The 24,599-nt window shown below is 36.3% G+C and overlaps 1 protein-coding gene across 5 annotated transcripts in view; it reads right to left on the reverse strand.

Annotated features, from left to right (window-relative positions):
• Nucleotides 1-24,599, reverse strand: part of LOC109070279 (partitioning defective 3 homolog) — a 455,709-nt gene that overhangs the window by 144,645 nt on the left and 286,465 nt on the right. For all 5 annotated transcript variants that reach the window (XM_042751639.1, XM_042751638.1, XM_042751637.1 and 2 more), the window contains 3 exons: nucleotides 22,508-22,694; nucleotides 13,842-13,990; nucleotides 11,579-11,622 (listed from right to left, as the gene is read on the reverse strand). In XM_042751639.1, coding sequence (XP_042607573.1) covers nucleotides 11,579-11,622; nucleotides 13,842-13,990; nucleotides 22,508-22,694 — 380 coding nt within the window. The remainder of the gene's footprint in view (nucleotides 1-11,578; nucleotides 11,623-13,841; nucleotides 13,991-22,507; nucleotides 22,695-24,599) is intronic.

The following is a 24,599-nucleotide window of genomic DNA, read 5'->3' on the forward strand; positions in this document are numbered from 1 at the left end:
GGATTTTACAGCCGTTATTTCATAGTTCCAAAGAAGGATGGGGGGTTGCGTCCGATCATAGACCTGCGGGTCTTAAATCGATCAGTTATGAGACTGAAGTTCAAGATGCTCACGATCAAGCATGTTGTAGCGCAGATCAGGTCCGAGGACTGGTTTGTCACAATAGATCTCAAAGATGCATACTTCCACATATCCATCCTTCCACAACACAGGAAGTTTCTGAGGTTTGCTTTCGGGGGCGAAGCTTACCAATATCGAGTACTTCCCTTTGGCCTCGCACTCTCACCCCGCACGTTCACGAAATGTGTAGATGCGGCTCTGGTCCCCCTGCGCATGCAGGGCATCCGCATTCTCAACTACATCGACGATTGGTTGATTTTAGCTCAGTCAGAGCAGGCTGCGGCTCGGCATCGAGATGTCGTTCTCGCACATATGGGGGAGCTGGGTTTGAGACTGAACGCCAAGAAGAGTGTACTTTCTCCAGTTCAGAGAACCACCTATCTAGGTGTAGTATGGGATTCGACCACGATGCAGGCACGATTGTCCCCTGCTCGTATCGAGTCGATCCTCATCTCAGTCGAGAGAGTCAAAGAAGGCCAGTCACTCACTGTCAAACAATTTCAGAAATTGTTGGGTCTGATGGCAGCTGCGTCCAACGTGATACCTTTTGGCCTGCTGTACATGAGACCCCTACAGTGGTGGCTCAAGACCAAGGGATTTTCCCCGAGGGGCAATCCACTTCGAACTATCAAGGTCACGCGGCGCTGCCTCCGTGCCTTAGACATGTGGAAGAAACCTTGGTTCTTGAATCAGGGCCCAGTGCTGGGAGCTCCTGGTCGCCGTGTAACACTAGCGACGGATGCTTCCCTCACTGGTTGGGGTGCGGTCATGAGTGGCCACCCTGCCCGCGGTCTGTGGAGCGGTCGCCATCTGACATGGCATATCAATTGTCTAGAAATGCTAGCAGTTTATCGTGCACTGAAGCACTTCCTCCCAGACCTAAGGGATCACCATGTGTTGGTGCGCACCGACAACACATCGGTGGTCTCTTACATCAACCACCAGGGAGGTCTGCGTTCGCGCCCCTTGTACAAGCTGGCGCACCAGATCCTTGTGTGGTCCCAGGGCAAACTCCTCTCACTCAGAGCAGTATATATTCCTGGGAAACTGAATGTGGGAGCAGACATACTGTCGAGGCAGGGGCCGAGGCCCGGGGAATGGAAGCTTCACCCCGAGGTGGTGGAGCAGATATGGAGAATTTTTGGCAGAGCTCAAGTAGACCTCTTTGCAACTCAGGAGACAGCACAATGTCCCCTTTGGTTCTCTCTAGTTCATCCAGCTCCCCTGGGACTGGACGCTATGGTACAGACCTGGCCGAGGCTTCGTCTGTACGCATTTCCCCCTATTGCTCTGCTCCCGGGAGTTCTGGCGAGAGTACGCCGGGACGGGGTCCGTCTATTGTTAGTAGCCCCGTTCTGGCCGGGCCGAGTATGGTTCGCAGATCTGGTCTCGCTCCTAGACGGCTCTCCTTGGGAGATACCGATCAGGACAGACCTACTCTCACAGGCGCAGGGCACGATAATTCACCCTCGCCCGGAGCTGTGGAAGCTGTGGGTGTGGCCCTGAGGGGGGCGCAGTTCATAGCATCCGGTCTCTCAACCGAGGTTGTTGAGACCCTCCTCCAATCCAGAGCTCCCTCAACGAGGAAACTGTACGCCCTGAGGTGGAAACTCTTCACCTCATGGTGCAGAAACCGCCAGCTAGACCCAGTAAACTGCCCAGTCGGTACAGTTCTGGAGTTCCTACAGGCCAGGTTCTCTGCAGGGTTGACCCACTCCACGTTGAAGGTCTACGTGGCGGCCATTGCGGCCTACCACGCCCTTCTCGATGGTCAGTCTTTGGGAAGACACCCATTAGTTACACGTTTCCTCCGCGGTGCGCTGAGGCTGAGACCTCCAGTACGGTCCCGTATTCCCCCGTGGGACTTGGTTGTGTTGCTAGAGGCCTTGTGCAGACCTCCATTTGAGCCTATTCAAGATATTTCAGACAGACATCTGACACTTCAAAAACCGCCTTTCTGTTGGCCATTACCTCTCTGAGGAGAGTAGGAGATTTGCAGGCCCTCTCAGTGGCCCCTACATATCTGGACTTTGCACCTGGCATGACCAAAGCGTTCATATACCCTCGAGCGGGATATGTTCCTAAGGTCCCCTCTGTCACACCACAACCTGTAGTGCTGCAGGCTTTCTGTCCTCCTCCCTTTCGGGAGCCCGACCAAGAGAAGCTAAACTGTATGTGTCCAGTTCGAGCACTGGACGCATACGTCCACAGAGCTGCCCTGTGGAGAAAAACAGACCAATTGCTTGTATGCTATGGTCCCCCCAAGAGGGGTTCTCCTGCTTCTAAGCAGTCTATTAGTCGTTGGATAGTCGAGGCTATCAACGCCACCTATGAGTCCTCTGGTCGTCCCCCGCTGTTGGGAGCCAAGGCTCACTCCACACGGGGTATGGCGGCCTCCAAGGCCTTTTTGGCAGGTGTATCCATGCTGGACATCTGCAACGCTGCGGGGTGTGGCCACGCCCTCTACATTTGCAAAATTTTACGGCCTAGACATGCCGGTCACTCCAGGCGCATCCGTCCTCTCGTCCTAAGCTGTGCTCTTCGGATACACCACTAGGCAGGGGTTTGGGAGTCTGGCAGCGTTGGTACTCGTTCCCCAAAGCGCTCGACGCAGCTCGAGTTCCTGAAGAGGAACGTCTCTAGGTTACGTATGTAACCCTAGTTCCTCGAGGGAACGAGACGCTGCGTCTCGGAGCCATACCCCCCGGCACCCCTGCCGGCGCTTGCTGGTACTCGAAGCTGATGCCAGCTGCGCGGCATGTGCTTTTATAGCTTCCTGGTCGCTTACGTCACCCCGCCCGTGACGTCACGCTCTTCCATTGGACTGATTTCACACGATATTCAGAGTCGCTCACGCTAGACGCGTTCCCCCCAAAGCGCTCGACGCAGCGTCTCGTTCCCTCGAGGAACTAGGGTTACATACGTAACCTAGAGACGATTTGCTGCTCAAGAAACATTTATGATTATTATCAGGACTAGGGATATTTTCGTTACCTAGAGGAGTTTTTATTCAAGATTTTTTTTTTTTTTTTTGCTAATTTTAATGTAGATTTTTTTTTTTTTTTTTGATAATTAATTTGTTTTGTGAAAAATAATTTATTTGAAAAATAAAAATAAAAAAAAAACAAAGTAAAGTAACCATTTTTTAATTCCCCCCCCCCCCCCCCCCCCCCCATCAGTAGTTTAGATGTTAATGTAGATGTTAAGATTTATATAAAATAAAAAAGTAAAGTAAACATTTTTAATTCATAATGCTATTGCGTGGTGTTGTGGTGTAACCGTGCAGAGGCACCATATGGAACAGACTCTGAAAACAGTTTTGCAAGTACTAAAAAATTATCTGAAGTCACCTGCATATTGGATAAAATAGTCTGTGTACCCCTAACAATAAACCTTGATAAATGCCAGCATGCACGACTGCTTTACACACATGCGTGCACAACAGTTTCAGTGATGTATGATACTGCTGCACAGCACATAAAATCTCTCAGATCAACTCTAGATGATGCATTAATGTGAGTCCAGCTGTGTGCGTCTCATTGAAAATTGTAGTAGTCCGCCCTTGCAACGGCCCATAATCGTCTCATTGAAATGTATAGTGCAACGGTATAGTTCTCAAAAGCGCAGCCGTTGTTTCTGTTTGCTGGTGTAGCGTAAACGCATTGTTTCTCTAATACGTATTGTTTGTAGATTTCTAGGCTGAGAATCGCTGAAAATGGCACTCTCCCGCCTTGTACCCCAGCTGATTACTTTTTTTTTCCAATGGCTTGCCTTTTTTCTGTGGTGTAAGATTTTGGGCAGCCAGTGATGCCCGAGACCTTCCGTGGCACTTGGCGTGTCTGGATCATTCCCCCTGTCCACGCCCAGTGGAAACGACCTGTTTAAAGTGGCCTCCAAGAACTGACCGTGAGGGTCGCAGCAGAGTTGAGGAAAATTTGGTTTGGAAAATATTGGGTCAAATGAAATATGAAGTGCGTTCACAAAAATCTTTAATAATAATAATACTATAATATAATAATAATAATTATTAGTAATTTCTTAAATATAACATAATATATATAATAAACTTGAATATATAATTATGTGGGGTTTAATAATTGTTTCTTAAGAAAACACATTTATTTTTTTTTAACTTGATTTCTATTTTTTTTTTGCTTTCTTTATATATGTTATTTTGTATAACATATTAGTTCTTCACCAAGAAACATTTTTTTTAGCTTTCTTAACATTTTTGAATTATGGTCTAATATAATATTTAATGAAAAACCGGTGGATATGTTTAAACCATATTTTTAATACTTAAGATAATATAATATTAATATAATAACAATTATATTTTTATAAACACAAGGTTGTGTTAACATAACTTCGGTTGGTGTAAACTTTTTATTGATTTTATTCTTTTGTAATTATACATTGTTATTACCTAACAATGTCTGACATGTCCATGGTGCAAAAAAAGGTTGGGTTAATTGTATTTTAAAGGGAATACAAACTTAACTTGTCATGTCATTAAAAAAAAGGTGATTTTAAAGGATTACTGAACATTTGCACAACTAATATTTTGAATGCTGGATTTTTTTATATATAAAAATATACTTTTATTTACATATATTTTTTCTTTATAATTAAATTCTACAGTAAAATTAAATCAAATATTCAAATACTCAAGTTTTTCTTTCTTTTCTTTTTTTATTATAATTTTAGGATAATTATCTCACCCTGAAAATATATTAAAAAATAAATAAATAATTAAAACTCTGAAAAGAAAATATGCTCATGATAGAAGATCTGCATTCAAGCCATTGCATGCATGAATTATATATATAGAGTATATACAGAGAGTATATATCTTTTTTTTTTTATTTTAATATTTTTTTTATTTTATTTATTTATTTATCTTTTACTTTAAACTTTTTAAATTAAACTGATAGGTTAAAATACACAAAACAGCCTCATATTACTCAGTCATACAGAGATTACAGATGCAAACAGAGCTGCAATCAGTGACGCAGGTTCAGGCACATTTAGGATTTCGAGAACTTGCTGGAATTGACGTTTGCCATTTCAGTAGACCTTAAAAACTCTTTCTATACACATGAACGTCACATATGGTGGCACTCTGTGTAAACATAGCTGTCTTTCAATCTCCCTCATTCTCGTTCCTCCTCTCAGATGATGCGTTGAGCTGGACCCGATGGTTTGGTCCTTCTCCTAAAAACATCTTCCCTCATCTACAGCACGCTGAGATTCCTGACTGCTTTCAGACGCTAAATGAAGCATTTCTGCCGGCCGCGGAGCTCACAGCACATCCTCAGCAAGAGAGACGTGAAGCAAAACAGCCATTAGCTTAGCAAAATAAACCTCCAACACCGTAAGAAAACAATTAGAAATCTATTACCTTCCCTTGAAGAACGAATGCTTTAAACAGTGTTTTAAACATCAGTATAAGGGGACTGAACACTTAGAAATGATTCCAGGTGTTCTGAGGAGTAGGATAGCGGTTGGAAGTAAACCAAATCAGAGCCAATGCTGTTAGCATTCGTTCACAACTGTTAGCAGCTTCTGAAGCCAGGGATCCTTTATAACCCTCCTGATGCTTTAACCAAATAAACCAGCACTGCAGAAGCTACTGATTAACCCAACCAGTGCCAAACCAGTGACTGACCTCATCCAGGAGAAACAACTGAGCTGGCCAGAGACACACTTCTCAATATTCATGAAATCTTTCATTTACAGGAACAGTGAGTCACCGCAAACACAGGTGCTTTGTCTGGTGAGAACATGACAAATGACTTCTGAGCGACATTTAAGTCTCAGCAAACTGAAACTGTGTCTGTCAGTGTGAGATTTCTAAGTTCATTCAAAATTGAAAAGTCTGCCATAATTTGTCATTCCAAAACCATGTGACAGTTGATTTTGTTAAAATAATAATAATAATTTAAGAAAAAAATAAGGTTGGGATTTGTTAAGCTCCAGAATAAATAAATTAATAAATAACAATGAGTGACAATAAATAGAAAAAAAAAAAAAAAAAAAAAAAAAAAAAACTTTTAATAGCAATATAAAAACAACTCCCTCTCCAAGCTCTAATAATAATAATAATAATAATAATAATAATAAATTTAATATAAAAATAAAATTAGTAATATGTGAAAATAAATGAGTACTGGGGCTTCCACCTCCAAAAAAAAAAAAAAATATTAATAATTTAAATTATATTATTAATGATTATTATTTAAAAATAATTTAATGTAAAAAAATAAATAATTAATAATTAAAAATGAACTTTTGATTTTTATTTAAAAATAATTTAATGTAAAAAATAAAAAATAACTAAGTCATAAGACCATAAGTATGCATACAATAACTACTGATATATAATAAAGGTTGGGTAAAATACTAAATAACATAAATAATAAATTAACATAAAAATAACAAAGTGAAAATGAATGAAGACTGAAAAATGAAAACGATGAAAAGTGAAAATGAATGAAGACTTTAAAATGATTTAGATGAAATATATTTTTAGTTAAGGTTTATTGAAATTATTTTATTGTTATATATTATTTGTTTAAGTATAAGGACGGGGGGTATCAAGCTCACAAAATGACATAAAATGTCTCAAAAAGGTACCATAAAAAATTTAAATAATTTAAAAATAATATTTTTAAAAGTATGATACAAGTATGAAGTGAAAATAAATTAGGACTGGGACTGCAAGCTCAAAAAATGACAAAAAGCACAATAAAAACAATTTCTGAGACTTCGCACAGTGTTCTTGATTTTGCTGAAGCAAGTCTTTTGTGAGGAACAGACTAAAATGTAATTTTTTTAATAAAGAAATTCACCTTTTCTGCTCCAGAAGTCAGTCAGTCATGCAGAATGACAAAATATGTATTTGAGACTAAACCTTACTAACAAAGGCCTCAGACAGCAGTCCTCATGTCCACCTGTAAACTAATGCAGACCACTTCAGTTCTCCTCTCTGATGAAGCACGCTGCGTCTGTCTCTGTTTCTTATTAACAGAAATGAAAAAGGAAAGAATCCAATACGTCTGGCACGCATGTGAGCTAATATCTTGTTCTATATGCAGGAGAAGCTCTTTAATCAGCAAGCTCCTCGTAGCATGTGAACACGAGGCTTTCAGAGCTTTACACACAAACCTGCTGCAGTGAAGAGCAGGACTGATGCACGGCAAACACATCTGCATCGCTCGCAGTCCTGGAATAATCAAACCGCACGCCACTGAGTCTCCTCCGAGCAAAATGCGGCAAGGAACGGAAAGCTCATAATTGTGTTTTGTTCCTTTTTCCCTTTTTTTCATCAAGAAGGATTTTGATCTGCAACCCTCACTGGATCAAACCCCTGTGATTCTTATCACGTCACATACACTAGTTTTATTGTCAAGATCTCACTTCATTTTTCCCCTACTATTTTTCATCTAGGTGAGAAAAAGTGCAGCAAAATTTGGTTGGCATTGTATTAGATGGTAATACATATAGGATTTTATATAGCACCATGCTTACAGATGCTCTTGGTTTCAATATCATGTACAGTACAAAAAAAAATCCATATATATATATATTACAGATGCTCTTGGTTTCAATATCATGTACAGTACAAAAAAAATTCCACATTGAATGCATTGAACCGGTTAAATTATTACAAAAACATTTTAAATAAACTGAACATTCTATTTTACTCTATATTTCTATGATGCTGAAAACTCATTACATTACATTTTTCACAATATATTCTCATAGAACACCATTATTTTAAATAATATTGACCAAATAGTACAGTTTTGACTGTATTTTAATCAAATAAACACAGTCTTGGTGAGCAGAAGAGATTATACTGATCCCAAACATGTAAAAAGGAAGTTTGTAAGACACCTACTTAACAAATATTACCATGGTATCACTACAGTGTCCAAAAAAACAACAACATCATTATACCATGGTACTTTAAGTGGAAGGAGAATAAAATTCAGCGAGACATAACAACTGTGAAGATATATCTATATCATAAAGCGCCTTTGATTATCGACCCCTCAAAGGCACCTTGATCACTGGAGCAGAAGGAAAGCAGTGCTCCAGATGAACGATGCTGTGACCGCGCTACTGTTAAGATGGCCAGCTATGTCCTCATGAGTGATACTCGAGGAAACACAGGCCAGCATCTGCGTATGAAAGCGTCATCCATCGCATGTCATTTATTCAGCAATCTGTAATTTTATGCATCAACTTAAAAGGGTTATCAGGTGAAAAATAGCTCTGCCGCAGCCAAGGAGGTTTCGTCCTGCTGTGTCCAGGAAGACTGAAGGAGTCTCGGGGTTAGTTCACCCTCCATTCCCGCCTGTCCTGGATCATTAGTGGACCAGAGGATGTCCAGGTTGTCCCTCGCTCCTCTACATCTGTCCTAATTAACCTCTAAAGCCGCGAGCCAATCAGTCAAGACACTTTCATCTGTCTCATTGGTGTGATGATATCAGAGTCTGCTGAGTCACTTCCACATTTCTGCTCAGTCAGAGTCTGACATCACTCACTGCCACATGGTTCAAGGTTTTGTTTTTTTTGGTTTTTTTTTCTCTTTTGTGGTTTGCGATTAGAGTTTGGGGTTTGTTGTATGATGAGAAGCTGGAGCTGTGGTAATAAAAATAAAGGTGAGCACTGTAGTTTCCCAGTACTGGGGACAAATATGCAGAAAAAAACACATTAATGTGTTCCTTCAGACACATATTGAACATGGCATTACTATTATTAACATTTTTATTTAAATACATTATAAAAAATAATTACTTTTATATTACGATTATTTAATATAAATTCATTCAATTAATGTTTTTTTTAATAATAATATTTTTAATTTTATATTTAGATAGTATTTTCTTCTTTCTTTATTAAAAAGACAACTGATCTCATTTATTTATAAAATTATTTATATTGACTGATTGATTGATTGATTGATTCTAGTTTCCAAGACACTGTTTCTTATTTTAACTTGGTTTAACTTGATGCACTAAAATAATCAAAACTAAAACGGAAATAAACATTTATATAATAATAATAATAATAATAATTTGTTATTAGTTTTTTTTTATGAAAGAAAACAGGAAAAAAATATAAATACAAAAACTAAGGTTGCATTTTAATTTAAGTTGTCCCTACACGTTACATGTACTTAAAATTATAATAAAATTGTTACAAACGTTTTAATCTAAAAGAAAAAAAAAAATAGTTATGACTGAAAATAAAAAGTATCGTTACATGTACTTATGATTGTATTATAAGAATAATATTAGCTAAAAAAAAAAATGCATAATTACTTTTACTTGTTTTAATTTTTTTAATAGGTTAATAGTATATTAATTTTATTTATAATTTTATAATTATATATATATAGTTAAAATTTAGATAGATTGTAATAGAAATATGCTTGTATGTACAAATCGTGTGTGGCCTTAAATAAAATTTTAAATGCTAAAACACCTTTCATAATTCAAAATAATGGTAACACTTTACAAAAAGATTATGTTTGTTAACATTAACTAGCAATGGGTTTAAACCCTTCTAAATGCATTACTAAAATTCAGAAGTTGTATCTGACGATAGTATTTAGTGGAGCTAACATGAATTAAGTAACAGTTGTGTTTTTATTAACTAACATTAACAAACATTAATAAGTACTGTAACATTAAAATTCATTAATGCATTAACCAGCGTTAACTAATGGAACCTTATTGTAAAGTATTAGCAAAATATTAATAATAACTATAATAGCATCCCAGTGATACTAAAATAACACTAAAACAAACACATTATTTAATAATTAGTTATGACTGACAGAGAGCTAAAAAGTCTTAAGAAAGTAAAATTGAAACTGTCCCAGTGGAAGATGCTTAAGCACACTTTTACTAGAAAAGTAGGTAGTGAACTGTAAAAACAGTGAAAGCAAGTAGATAATGTAAGAAGTTTTTCCAGCCACATGACTAATACTCTTTTTTTAAGTTTTTTATATTTATACTCATATTTTAACTTGCATATATTTAACATGCAACTGCTAAATCTATTAAATTCCTGCTTTTTCAAGGATACCTCATATATTGGAAATAAAATGAATAGCACTTCATGTTGACTTTAACACAGAAAAGCGTAGACTTTTTGACAGAATGAATTTTCGACGTGTCATGACTCTGAACCTCCGGTCTCCACACATCTCCCAGCATGACTCTGTGCTCCCCGCGCTGTAACTGGAACTCTCGGCTCCAGACGCCTGACATTGATGGATTAATTGCAGAAAGCCAAAGCGGCCCGTCTGACATTGAAGCAAACTGAATTTCAGCAATCTCTCCATGCATACATACATACACACCTCTGTTTCTTTCCCCATTCCAGCAGCCCTCGGCATAATTAATGTTTTCTTCCATCATAGTCCCTCAAGAACAGGCAGCGCGCTTCGCTTTCCAAAAAAAGTTGTTGCCAAAACGTCTATTTAACATCGTGGCACTTCATTTCAATGGGAAAAAAAGAAAGCAACACCCTCTCTGATTTGATGGCAATTACTTCAAATGACTTCCTTAACGAGCACAATGCACACAGTCGTTTAGTTAGATTGATTTCTAACAGTTAACAGCGGATACCAGAGTCATGAAGTCAAAGGGGGGCGTTTGGAAGGATTATTCCAAGAGCAGATTAAACTTGTTGCTGGACTCATTTCCACCGTCACCGGTGGTCTCGCACCGTTCATTTGTCATTCTAAGAATACTGCGGCTCTGTTTCAAAACCTAGCGAGTCGCCTTGCGCTCTACTGCCTGCATAGGGAGCATCTAAATGATAATGGAATCTCATCTCCAAAATCACTACCGATTCGAATAGAGAATGAGACTTAAAAATGAGGACAATACAAGCAATCAAAATCAACAGAAGAGCAATAAAATATAAGTGATGTGACAAGTCTCAGACAGCCTAACGCTGTACACGTAGCGAGTTTTATATATAGCAGATAAGTAGACAGAATAGAAAAAAAATAATAGGGAACTCTAGTGTTAGACGGTCTTTTTGTATAAAAATAAAACAAGTCAAAAGAATAGAAAATGAATAGAGAATGCTAGTGTTAGAGGATCATTTTTAATATATATAATATCATAATAGCACTTGAACAGCTAACAGCACATAAACACTGGGTAAAATAGTGCAAATTAATGAGAATTAAAAATAATGAAATAAAGTTTTTTTTTTTTGTCCCTCTATACTCCCAGTGCAATATGGCGGCAACATTACGCAGCTGCTGACTGCTTTACTAGGTTCTGAAACAGAGCTCCAGAGATTTATCTGAAAAAGTGTTTAAGATCTTTTCAAACACCATCAGAAGTCCACCAAAACATCCGCATGCCCAGACACACAGAGATGTGGCGCGTGTATGAGGTTAGTGTCCCTGACCGGTTGCCTTACCTTCTGTCCTCTCTGTGCGGGGAGTGAGGTTAAACTCGTCAGTTACTGTTAGGGAGGCATAAACAATTGTGATTGGTTAATTCAAGACGTTCCACCATTCCCAGACCCATGCAACTCATTCCATTACAGATGTTACTTGACATTTCCAAAGGCCAAACCAAGAGGCATGCAAATCACTCTGTGAAAGAGAGACAAGACGTGAGACAGAGACAGACGGTCAAAGTGGGAAAACCCATGAGATGGTGAGAGAGAAGGACAGAGCTGAATGAATTATCATGCCATAACATTCAAAAGCATTGGGCAGATATATGTGTTAGGTGGATTTAGCTTCATCTTCCAGGTGTAACCTACTCCTTTTTGTCCCTCTCGGTCTTATCACACATAGGTAGTTGTTGTTGTTTTTTCCTGTAATTTTCCCAATATTGGCTCTCAATTCTGTCTTTAGACTGTTACTGGAGATTGTGTTCTTCTAAAAGCCTGAGAGGAGCAAAAATATATACTCAACCTGAAGGCAGAAATGCCATTTGTAGAAAATGGCTCATCAGAACAAAGCACAGGAGATTTGGTGGAATTGAAATGTGCTTCTAATGAGTAGAGAGGAGAGGGCTGAAATGCTGCTCGTTTGAAATGGCCAGTAATGACGGCCACATCTGTCCACTCTAAATGCACTTAATTTATTTATAAAAAATAAAAAAACAGGGAAGAAATAAGCAAATTTCTCAGACTTTCTCAGACTCTGTTTAAGGCAGCAATTTATTTATTTATTTATTTTTCATTTATTTATTCATTCATTTAAATGTTGGGGTCTGTAAGATATTTTATTGATTTTTGAAAGAAGTCATTTATGAAAAATATAGTAAAACAGTAATATAACGGTATATTTTAAAATAACTGCTTTCTATGTGAATATCTGTTAAACTGTAATTTATCTCTGTGATGCGCAGCTGTATTTTCAGCATCATTACTCCAGTCTTCAGTGTCACATGATCTTCAGAAATCATTCTAATATACTGATTTGCTGCTCAAGAAACATTTCTGATTATTATCAATGAATATTTTGGTGTATATATTTGCAGAATATTTTATGTGAAAACCGTAATTTATTTATTTATTTATTTTTGATGAATAGAAAGCTGAAAAACAGCATCTATTTGAAACCGAAATATTCTGATTTAATTTAAATAACATCACCATATATATATAAATTTCACACAGTTATACATAAAACAAGATTTATGTAAACAATTTAGATTTTATAACTATCCTAATAATTTTATGTATTTTTGTTTTTAGAATTACTAGGCAACTATAAAATTATTAAATATTATTAAATGTTATTCATTATTCTTTTTATTCTTTCTCTTATTCTTAATGTCATTCTTATTCTTATTTTATTTTAACAGAGTAACCATTTCTAATGTAGTTCATCACATTAAGTATAGACATCATGCCGAAAGAGTCAGAAAACATTCGTCTCAATTTTGAGTATTATGTTCTTGAATACTAACTACCTTCGGTTTGTGCCATCTTTAACCCTTTACGTGTCCAAAAACAACCGCTGTATATTTGTGGTTAGTGTGTACAGTACCTTATGTGTGTAACATCTGAACACCAGAACTGATGCGTGTGATACATCCAGAGTCTAACTCAGTTAAAGCTTGACGAGGCACTCAAATAGGTCTTATCCGCAGCCAAAAGACATTCCCTTCTCTCTTTTTCTAAGTTTTGAAGTGCTATATCAGCTTCCACTCATTTCACTTTTGCTAGTGAAGTGTAAAGAGCGAGATGTGTCTCGAGTGTCTAGTCTGGTCTTGACTGAGCGGGGCTCGGTCCGGTCTCAGGAGGCGCTGGTCTTGATGTTGGCTGACGATAAAGAGAGGAGGATGAAAGCGATGTTTTATCTCCTCCGATTAGCCACGCGGCCATGCGGAAGAAGCTCCTGAGACGGACCGCTTCGCTCTCTACAACCCTGACCTGTCCTTGCGTCCCTCAAACCCACCTCAGAGGTGAGCTGAAGGACTACTCTGAGAGATGAGTCATACATATGTTAATTAGGAGAGAAAGTGATGCAAAAAGTCTGTTTTTAATGTTTAACAACTCTTTTAAGTCGGGTGAAGTCATTACTGTGTCTGATACTGGTAGCTTTGATGTCAAGCGCTGTGCTCGCATTCGCACCCCAGCTGCTGGATTGCAAAGGAACAGGAAGCAGCGAGGCAAGGGGCAGGAAGTGGTTTGGGGAGTGCTAGTGTTGAGTGCGAGGTTACCTAGGTCCATACTCTTTGACTTGCGACTCTTGATGATCTCCAGTTGAGCGGCATCGCTGTACTGTTTGGTCCGCTTTTCTGACATGCTCTGCCGGCCGAAGCCTTCCCTCTGAAACACGTCATCCATATCTGCGTCTGGACTGAGTGTGCTGAGAGACAGGAGAAATAAGAGCTTGCTTTTTATTATTTATTATACAATTAGATTGCACTTACTGAAATATTATATTAAATGATCAACATTAATCAAGGAATGTACATGCATACAAACATACATACACACATAAAAATCAATCAATCAATCAATCAATCCTGTTCTTGTTGTTGTTTTTTATGAAAAATATTCTTGCAAAAAATTTATTTTATTTTTGCCAACATACTGTATGGTTGTTTTGTTTTTTCAGAAATATTGTATTGTAGTATTAGATGCGCTCTAGTTTAATCTTCTTATTGACTTTCAATTAATCCCATAATGAAAACTGATTAAATTGATACTCCCTAAATTAGTAATATAGCAAATTACAGATATTAAATCAATCAATCAATCAATCAATCAACCAATCTTGTCATTATTTCTATTTTTGTTTATAATGAAAAATATTAGCATGAAAAATCTGCATGATGATGGTGATAACAACAGCAATAATAATAATAATTGTATTATTTATTATACAATTTGATTGATTCTACTAAAATATTATTACAGCAACTGACTGAATATAAATAAATAAATAAATAAATAGTCTGCCTTTGTTGTTTTTATGTTTATAGGGTGACTGAAAACTGAATATACTACTACTAATAATAATAATAATAATAATAAAAACTTTTATTTTTGTTCTCAATGAAAAATGTTGGCAACTTGCATAATAACACGATGATATCTTATTTTTATTATAGAATTTGATTGCTATTACTGCCACACGTCACTTCACTTTCACTTAAGTATTAATATAATAAATTATTAATCAAGGACCAGAAAAAAAAATAACAAAATGGAAATAGATTTGAAGACAGATTGGCATGAGATTAGCAGTTTTCTCCTTCAGTCCACATCAGACTCAGCTCTACTCCAGCAGACTCAGTTTAAAGCACACTGTTCCTCCAGCCTTGCTGTGACTGTGTCGAAACAATAAACATGTCCTTTAGAGCTCCATCACTCCCTACAGTCACAGCAGCTCCCAAACCCACTGACAGACACATCCCCTCAGTGCAGCAAGAGGACAAACACACGAATGATGCATTATTCATCCTGTATTCCTTCCTACTTCATAACAAACCCACACTTTGTGTCCCTGAGAGAAAATAAGGACATAACGCATCTCAGACATGAGATCTGGATACTGAGAACAAGTGTTTCCAAACCGAATATAAACAGAAAAGCAGCAAGGACAGCAGAGACAGACTGGATAAAATGTAGGCTAAATGTGGTGATGCAGAGACTCACAACCGGACTGACCGAATGTTACACTAATGACCAGAGAAACACACTGACCCTTAACCAACTTACTGAAAGACTGCTGTGAAATGAACTCTGATCATTGGGTTTGAGCAACCTTCCTTTATTGACGTAAATACACAGACAGTCAACACAAGTTAAATACTGACTGCTTCTGATCACGATGTAGAAAGTTTTCTGGTTTTCAAACTTCCTTCAAAGAAGTTGTTTTGCACAATTGTTTTCTAAAATGGTTGGCGTGATGGTAATGGTAGCAGTATTGTGAATAATAAAACAATTATATTAAATAATATTAAACTAATAAAAAAAGTATTTTCCTGAGTTAGTAGAAAATTAATTAAAATTATATTATTATTCTTATTATTATTATTTAAATAAATAAATAGACTCCTTTGGCCTGTTTGACTGATTGATTGATTGATAGATTGATTCCCTTCATTTTTAATAATTTCTGTTAATTCATATAAACATCTTATATTGTTTAATAATAATAATAATAATAATAATAATAATAATAATTAATTCTATTTTTTTTTACTTTAAAAAGTCCTAGAGATTGAATTAAATAATCAATACCACAAATACTCAGAGATTGCAATTAAAATTTCAATATTTTATTGTTAATTCTACAACATATTCTAATAAAACTGGGTTATTAAAGATGTGGATGCAGCATCACGCAAAACAAAACAGTTACTGATGCCACTGTAGAAATACACAGACATATTTTTACTCATGATTAATTCAGTCTTCCTGATGTGCTTAAATGTATATTTATTTATATAAATGAAAATTTATAAGTTTAGGCATAAAACTTTAAGAAAAAAAAGTTAATGTATTACAGTAATGTGAAAATCAGTGTTTGTGTTTCTTTATGATATCTTAAGCAGAGATCTAAAGTTCAAAAGACACTTGAGTTTCTCCCTCAGATTGGTGGAGAAGTCTCACAAAATCCCTTCGCTGCCCTCGTTCCTGTGAGCCTCCTACTTACAAACATCATGCTCACATAAAACCTTTCCTTTTGTCCCCACTTTCCTCCTCAGTGTCTGAAGTCACGCATGCTTTCACTCAGAGTGAGTTTCTTGCTGTTCATAATTCAGTGCAGAGTGACAGGAGCTCGGATGCAAATCTGAATTCTGAGAACAGTATGAGAGCAAAACAAGCTTTAAAGGATCCAAACGAAGTTCAGAGTAAAGAGACTGGATATGAGCGCGGTAACCGCTCTGGCCTCAGCACTAAAGACTGTTGTGATGTGAAGCATTTGCTCCACATGTAGATGTGTAGGATGTGTTTTATTAGCGAGGGCAGACGGGTGTGTGTTGTTGGTATTGATCCTGATGTTATGATGCTTGATTAGATGCATGGCGTCTAGCGGATATCGACTGGAGACAGAGAGCTCACCCTATACTGAAGATAAGGTCAATGCAACTCTCTTGTAATTATTTTTGTTCTCTCTCTTCTAGCATATTAAACACTACAACTCCTTGAATGACTGACTCACACACACTGGACTAAAGGCCTGATCAAGTGACACTGAAGAATGAACTGGTGTGAACTGGTGTGGTTTCAAACAAGAGCAGACCAAAACTGAGTTCATTTGGAGTTTGAAGCATTTTCTGGATAAGTTTGCATCAGCTAGTAAACACCCTCAAACTCTCATTGGTCTGCGGTGATTATGTAATAAGTAGGTGAGGCTCTGCCTTCTTTGATGTGGAAATCTGGTTCATTTCTTCTGTTTAGTCCATCAATGTCAGACGTCCGTGAGTGAAAACATGAACAAACTGAAGAGCTGATTTATATTAGAAACTACAGTTGTAATTTTAATTAAAAGTGACGCTGACACTGTTTTCCATGTTTAATGCTGCAAAGCTGCTTGCTTTAAAGCAGTCTATTGTATAAAGTGCTATAAATAAAAGTCATGTGACTTAATGCTTGAGGTACCAAACTGCAAACATGGTGCAAACATCCACATCGCTATGATCAGATGCTTTCTTAACTGCTGTTTTCTCACCACCATCATGTATGTGTTTTTATTTTGTTAAAGAGAGGAAAGTGCACAGCACATAATTACATATTTTTCTAAAAGTCAATCTAAGCAGTGTGTATGTAGTGTATTTGTTGCAAAGATATTTTACACTTCTTTTAACTCCTTTATTTTTAATTTAATTTCAAATTTGATTTGATTTTGTTTTGGTTATTTTAAAGAAAGAGTTCAGCCAGAAATGTTGTCCATTTCAGTTTTGTTATTTGTCTGTGGAACACCAAGTAATGTACTTAAAACAAATGGGAAAAACTAAATCAAATGGGATGGAAAGGTTATAAAATTATCATAATTGTAATCCATGAAACTTGTGCTTAATATTGCAGATCTTCAGGGGCCAAATGATAACGTTGTGTGAGTTTACTATCAATCATACTTTTAGTTTAGTCTTCTATGACTTTATGTCATTTTATCTACCATTATGTTAAATAAGTTGACAGGACTTTTATTATAATAAAAGCCTGGATATTCTTAAAAAAAGACAGAAAGAACATAAAAGTACCATAATGGTAGATAAAATTAAGTAAAATTAACTTTTTGCATTACAGTAATACGAATTTGGAGGAGAAGAGTGCTCAATCATTATGAAATTGTCATAATTGTCTTAAGTTTTGTTTTCTTTATTGTCTTTCTGAAAGAAAGAAAGTCACTTTAGAACAACATACAGCCTTCTGAGATGAATCTAAAGCCCAGTATGGTGGAAACTCCAGAGGGTGGAGTGTGAAGCACATCTGGGAGGTGTTCAGCACACACACAATGAGCTCGAGGAAGCTGCAATATGTTGAACATGCAGCAACAACAGCGCACCGCTGTGCAGTCTTAATATTCATATCCAACAGGGATCCATTAGCATTTGGGGAGAGGGGAACATGTAATTAAAACAGTCAAGCAACATATCAACACACATGAGATATGACTTCATTCGCCTTTACACCAACACATGTAGTTCTGTGCTTCTCATACACCGAAAGGCTCAGCTGTGTGCAAACACAAACTACTAATGCATACAAATGAAGTTCAAGTTAAATCACAAAAAGTCTCTCTGTCAGCTATGATGCAGACCCGAGCGCTGCACACGAGCCGAGCGTCCAGACACTCCATCACACTCAATAAGGCCATTAGAGACACGTCCAATTAACTCTGGCCAGATTGCATCTCTGCTAATAACAGAACCAACTGCCTTTAAACACACAACACCAAAACCACTGGAAACTAAAGAACAGAGGTCTGAAATGAAAAGATCTGCTGTCTGATTTGTCAGTTGTGAATTAGGCAGCATTATTGAGATACTATTGTAGGTGTTATTATAAATTAGTTTTATTCGAAAATTATACTTTTCATTTGACTTTTAATTGAAGTTATAGTGTATAGTCTATATACACTGTAAAAATAAAATAAATTAATGCATGAGTAATAAATAAATAAACAGAAGTTGCAAATAAAACAAAGATTATGTTTTAAAAGAAAATGCTATTTTTATTTTTCTACTTCAAAATTCCATGTTAGTTTAATGCTAATTGCTATTTCTTTGTTTTTGTTTGTAACATTTACCAGTAATTACTGAGTGAAAATTGTTGTTACTCCTGTGTATTTTTTATTATTATTATTATTTCAGTATTAGTTTTGGTTATTTTAATAACACCAAGTTAAACTACATTAAAATGAAAATGAGATGTGTTGCTTTGGCAGCTAGCTAAGTTTACGTTTTTAATATTTAATTTAATTGCACGTTATTTGATATTTTAAATTAATTTTATTAATTTGTTTCAATTCTTTACATGTATTTCATTTTAAATAACATTCAGTCAGTCGGTTAAAGTTAAAGAATTAAATAAAAGATCAAAGCCAGGTAAAGAGGTAAAATGTTGAGTCACATTATATATGCAACAACAGAGAGCTAAACTATTTTAAATGAATGTCTGAGATCATGAAATGAAGCAGATGAAATGAAATAAAATAAAATGAAATGGACTAATTAGATTTTTTGGAAAGATTATTGTATTCATGTGCAAACACAACAAATTCCAATTTATTATACTGTACACATATTTAAGAGGATGAGTGATTTTCAAAGCTGATATAAGTTCACCATGCATCATTTACTGTTACTACTATAGTAAATACATGTAACAAGAACACATTAAAGTGCTTTCCCCAGGTTATGTTCTTGACAATACTCATAATTTTCACCATCAGAATCATCCCGTGGTCAAATGACTGTCGTGGATGGTGACTTATCTCTCTACCTGCATTCATGAACACGCCTCCAGCAAACATTAGACTTTATTTAATGATCGTTATTACACTGGCCACAAACATGCGTGTACACTGGAATGGCTGCTTGTGGTTCTGCTCTAACTAGGTCACTTTATTAATGTTTGTGGTTTGGCCCTGCTAAAGAGCCATTTGTCTTGAGAGGAGCCAACTAATGTGTTAATGAGAGATACGCTTCTGTTCGTGAACCCAGAAAACTGCTGCGGGACGCCATCCTTCACGAGAGAGAGAGAGAGAGAGAGAGAGAGAGAGAGAGAGAGAGAGAGAGAGAGAGAGAGAGAGAGAGAGAGAGAGAGAGAGAGAGAGAGAGAGAGAGAGAGAGAGAGAGAAAGAAAGAAAGAAAGAAAGAAATCTTATGAAAACACCAACAAACAGGTAAGTAAAGGGTGTTCTAGAATGCACACTACATACATTTTAGTACGTGTCCCACAATGCAATGTTTCTGACTTTATTTGTTATTTGCAATGTGGCAAATGAACCATAAGCAATATCTGTTATTTTATCTATTTATATCTATTTTATCTGTCTGTGATGTTCCTGTGATAGCGCCCTCCAGTGGATGAGTAACTGTCTCAACATCTGGATTCATACGTGTGTACTGTATGAATGTACAGCTGAGGCCATTAATCAGTAAGAGATATGCATGTGTGTCTTCTGCTAAATTAATTTTGTCATAAATCTGCATGAGAGTGTAAAACAGAGAAAAGAAAGTGGTGTGCTTATAAGGCCTCTTAGACATGAATAATTCAGACTAACCCGCAGCAGTGCTGTATCGCACACTTCTGCCAGCTCTGTGTGTGTGTGTGTGTGTGTGTGTGTGTGTGTGTGTGTGTGTGTGTATGACAGCACTGCTATGGCCTCAATCCATGATGACAAACATATGACATCACAGACAAAAAACACAACATACATTAAGTAAATGAATTCATTAAGAGAGCAAGAGAGTGAGAAAGAGAGAGAGAGAGAGAGAGAGAGAGAGAGAGAGAGAGAGAGAGAGAGAAAGAGACTGGGCCTGAAAGGTTTTGTGGGAAAGAGTGCAGAGAGAGAGTTTTCTCATGGGACTGAGACAGAGATTGAAAGTGGACAGAAATGAATTGCGCAAGTCACTTGCTTTAGGAGCCTCTTTTAGCCCAAGGAGCGTGAACTGGGCCTAAAACACACACACACACACACACACACACACACACACACACACACACACACACACACACACACACACACACACACACACACACACACACACACACACACACACACACACTCAGGACTGAATGCACTTAAATATAAAAGCTAGCATAAGCTTCAGTAATCTATCAACCATTTCCGTCAAATTAAGTCGTCAGTCACATTTAAACTAATTTGTCACTTTTTCATATTAAAAAAGGTTTAATACAATGCATATCCTTACAGTAATTAATAAATAACTAAAAAAAACTTCAAAAGCTACCATACTGGCATATGAAAAATTTTAGTGTTTGTATATAAACAACAATTTTTTCTGTACTACCTGACCATATTAACAACATGTATTACATATTTATAACTACAGGTAGATCCATGCACTTATGTTATTAAAAAAAGAGAGAGAGAGAGAGAGATGTCCAGACTTTGTGCTGAGCTGCACAGACCGGATGCATTATTAAACACACACATACAAGACAGGATCTCCAAACACTGAGCCGAAGTCAAAACACTGCTGGTGCTCCTGCAACACCACAAACACCACACCGCTCTACTTCTCCAGCAGCGCTGCGTGCAGACAGACCAGATATCACAGAACATTAGCTGAGCTCAGAATCACTCAATGTCAAAGACTACAGCTTTAAAAATGACTCCGCACTCACTCTTTGTGCTCCAGGGAAACATTTTAGGGTTCAAAATCAGGTTTTGTTTGTGCAGCTTTGATGGGTTGATGTATTAGATTATTGAAGACTGGTACTAAATGAAGGAGCATCATTTGTGATTAGCTGTCATCTGACAAACCATAAAAGTCAAAAAGTTAGCTGTGATTCTTCAAACGCAGTTAAATCATGTCTGTGATATACAAACAGCTTGCCTTACATACACACTGTAGAGCAATTATTAATAATATTTCACACATACTTAACACATATACACATACATAAATAAAATATATAAAACCACATAAAAAATAAACAAAAAAGGAAAAAGCATAATTACTACTACACAGTGTTATTTTAGTATCAAGGTACTATTATCATTTTTATTAGTAGTTTGAATTAGTTTTCATTTTTATACTTCTCATTTTAATGCAATTTTGTTGTGTCATTATTATTATTATTAGTATTAGTATTATTAATTTATTTATTTTGTGTCTATATCATTTTATTTTTTTTATTATTATTATTTCATTTTTAGTTTTAGCTATTTAGTACATCAAGTTAAACTAAAAAAAAAAAATAAATCTTTCCTTGGGCAACTCCTTGGCAGAAATAAGCTATGTTTTTTAATAATTAATTTCAGTTAATGTTTATTTACCAAGTAAGATTTGTATTTATTTATTTTTATTAAGTACAATGATACAAACAACATTTTATTATTTTATAATTTATAAAATAATATTTTATGATTTAATTTTTACCAAGTAAGATTTGTATTTATTTATTTTTATTTTATTTATTTTGATGTGTGCACACACACATATATATATATATATATATATATATATATATATATATATATATATATATATATATTATTTTATTTTTATTATTTGTGTTTAATGGGAAACTTTTATTTCAAAAGTGTCCAAAAACAAGGTCTCAACAGAGCAAGCTGCACAAAGTGACCAGCTTTTAATCAAAATATGTAATGTACTGTACTTAATTCAACACATTAATGTCCCTATGATTCTGCGGTAGGTGATAACATTACCTTTCATCCTGTATCTGAACATCTTTGGGCCAGGATCCTGGCATTTCAGTCACAAATCCCATGTCATCGTGGGAGCTGGATGATGATTGGTCAGACAAGCGGGCAGGAAGAACAGGTGGCCTATCATCTTCAATGATGACTGTGTCGTCCTGGGGCATATTCACGGTGGGGGACAGCTGGTAGTGACCTGAGACAGAGAGAGCATGTCAACGTTACCCACAACTGTTTCTCAGATGAGACAAACTGGCTTTGAATGACCACAAAAAAGGGACTCAAATCCCTCGAATAATGTGGGAAGTAAGGTGTACACTCAGATATGACCAAACTGTCCCATATAAACATTTATGTACTGCAAAAGCAACAATTACAGTACGTTTGTGTCTGAAATCAAAACACAGGCAGAAAAAAGTCACTTACTGTAAGTCAACAATCCCTAAAAATACACGAAGCAGACCGAGTGTAAACGAAGATGTTTGAGCAGAACAAAAAGCACATGTTCACAATTAAAATGAGGCATTTCCATCCAAACATGAACTTCTGGAGTTCTGCTGTGTTTTGCTCCAAGTGTATTTATTTCAACTATAAGTCATTTTGCAACTTTAGCAGCTTAAGAGCAATCAAATGTAATTGCTCCTTGACGAAAAAATAACCCTGGCGTCCTCCCAGCAAAAATAATACTGAGATTGAGTTTCAGCGTGGCCCAGACAACAAAATACTTGAACAGAAATAAATGAGTGTTTATGTGTTTCGAGTCGTTACGCCGAGCGTGCAGCATCTAAAAAACTGTAGCTTTAGCATGTGATAACAATTAATGAACACTTCATAATTGGTTGTGTTAAACACGGGTCACGTAGGAATTTTATCTAAAAATAAAAGGTAATTTAGGAGAGGTCAGACTATAAAATTAAATAAATAAATAAATAAATAAAAATAAATAGGTCAATTAAAATATAAATAAATAAATAAATAAGATCAGTTTAATAATCAAATAATCAAATAATAAAATATAAATAAAATAAAATAAAATTATAAATAAATAAGATCAATTTAAAAATATAAAATATAATAAAATAAAAACTAAACTAAACTAGTTGTGTAACATCATGCATGTTTTTGAAAATAAAATAAAATAAAATAAAATAAAATAAAATAAAATACAATAAAATAAAATAAAATAAAATAAAATAAAATAAATAAAATAAAATAAAATAAAATAAAATAAAATAGTTAACCTCGTTTTGCACCCTCACTCATGCTCATCATGCAATTCTTATTTTTGACTGTCATTACACATTGTAGCATAGTGTTTTTTTATTTGTTTTGCTAACTGATTGTTGATAATCATGCAATTATTTTTTTTGAGTGTTGTGTCCTTGTGGAAGACATCTTTAAATCACTCCACAAGGGTTGTTTCTGTTAATAAGTATATGTCATTTTGGATTAATCATCACCAAAATGACAAATCTGTAATTAGTAGAGTCCATTAGAGAAGCTTTGTCATGTTAATTTAGTGCACTGGCATCAGAGCGTACATGGTTAAAGGCCTCCTGAAACGTGTGAATGCACACAATCCTGAACAGTAAATGAACAGCATGAATCTTCAGGAAGTGAACAGAATTAAAGCTCTGACCTGAGACTCGGCTTAACTTAGACTAATCAGACAATCTGCTACGCTAAACTTTCATCGTTAAATCATCAACATGTACACATGACAAAACATTTCCAAATATTTACAAAGCTCAGCTTGAGGAACTTGAGGATGAGCAGCGTTTTCACATGAGACGAGACATTTGAAGCCCGTTTCCAGCATCGCAGGGGTGAGATATGAAGGCCGAGATCAAGAAATTATAAGGAGTTTCATTTGATTTCATCAACATGACTGACGAAACACTCTGGAGCTCTCAAGGTCGCCTGCTGGACGTTTACAAGAGGCCTTGATGCTGCAGGCGGTCCGTCCCGGAGGACAGGATCCCCGCTGGAGATCCACGAGAGGTTCCAGACCCCAGAGCTTCCATCTCAGAGAAGTCACCCATAACGCTGAAGAAGCAGTTACCGAGCAGTTGCATCAGCGTATCAAAGACAGTCTCTCTCA

The sequence above is a fragment of the Cyprinus carpio genome, chromosome B24, assembly GCF_018340385.1.
Source record: "Cyprinus carpio isolate SPL01 chromosome B24, ASM1834038v1, whole genome shotgun sequence".
Taxonomy (NCBI): domain Eukaryota; kingdom Metazoa; phylum Chordata; class Actinopteri; order Cypriniformes; family Cyprinidae; genus Cyprinus; species Cyprinus carpio.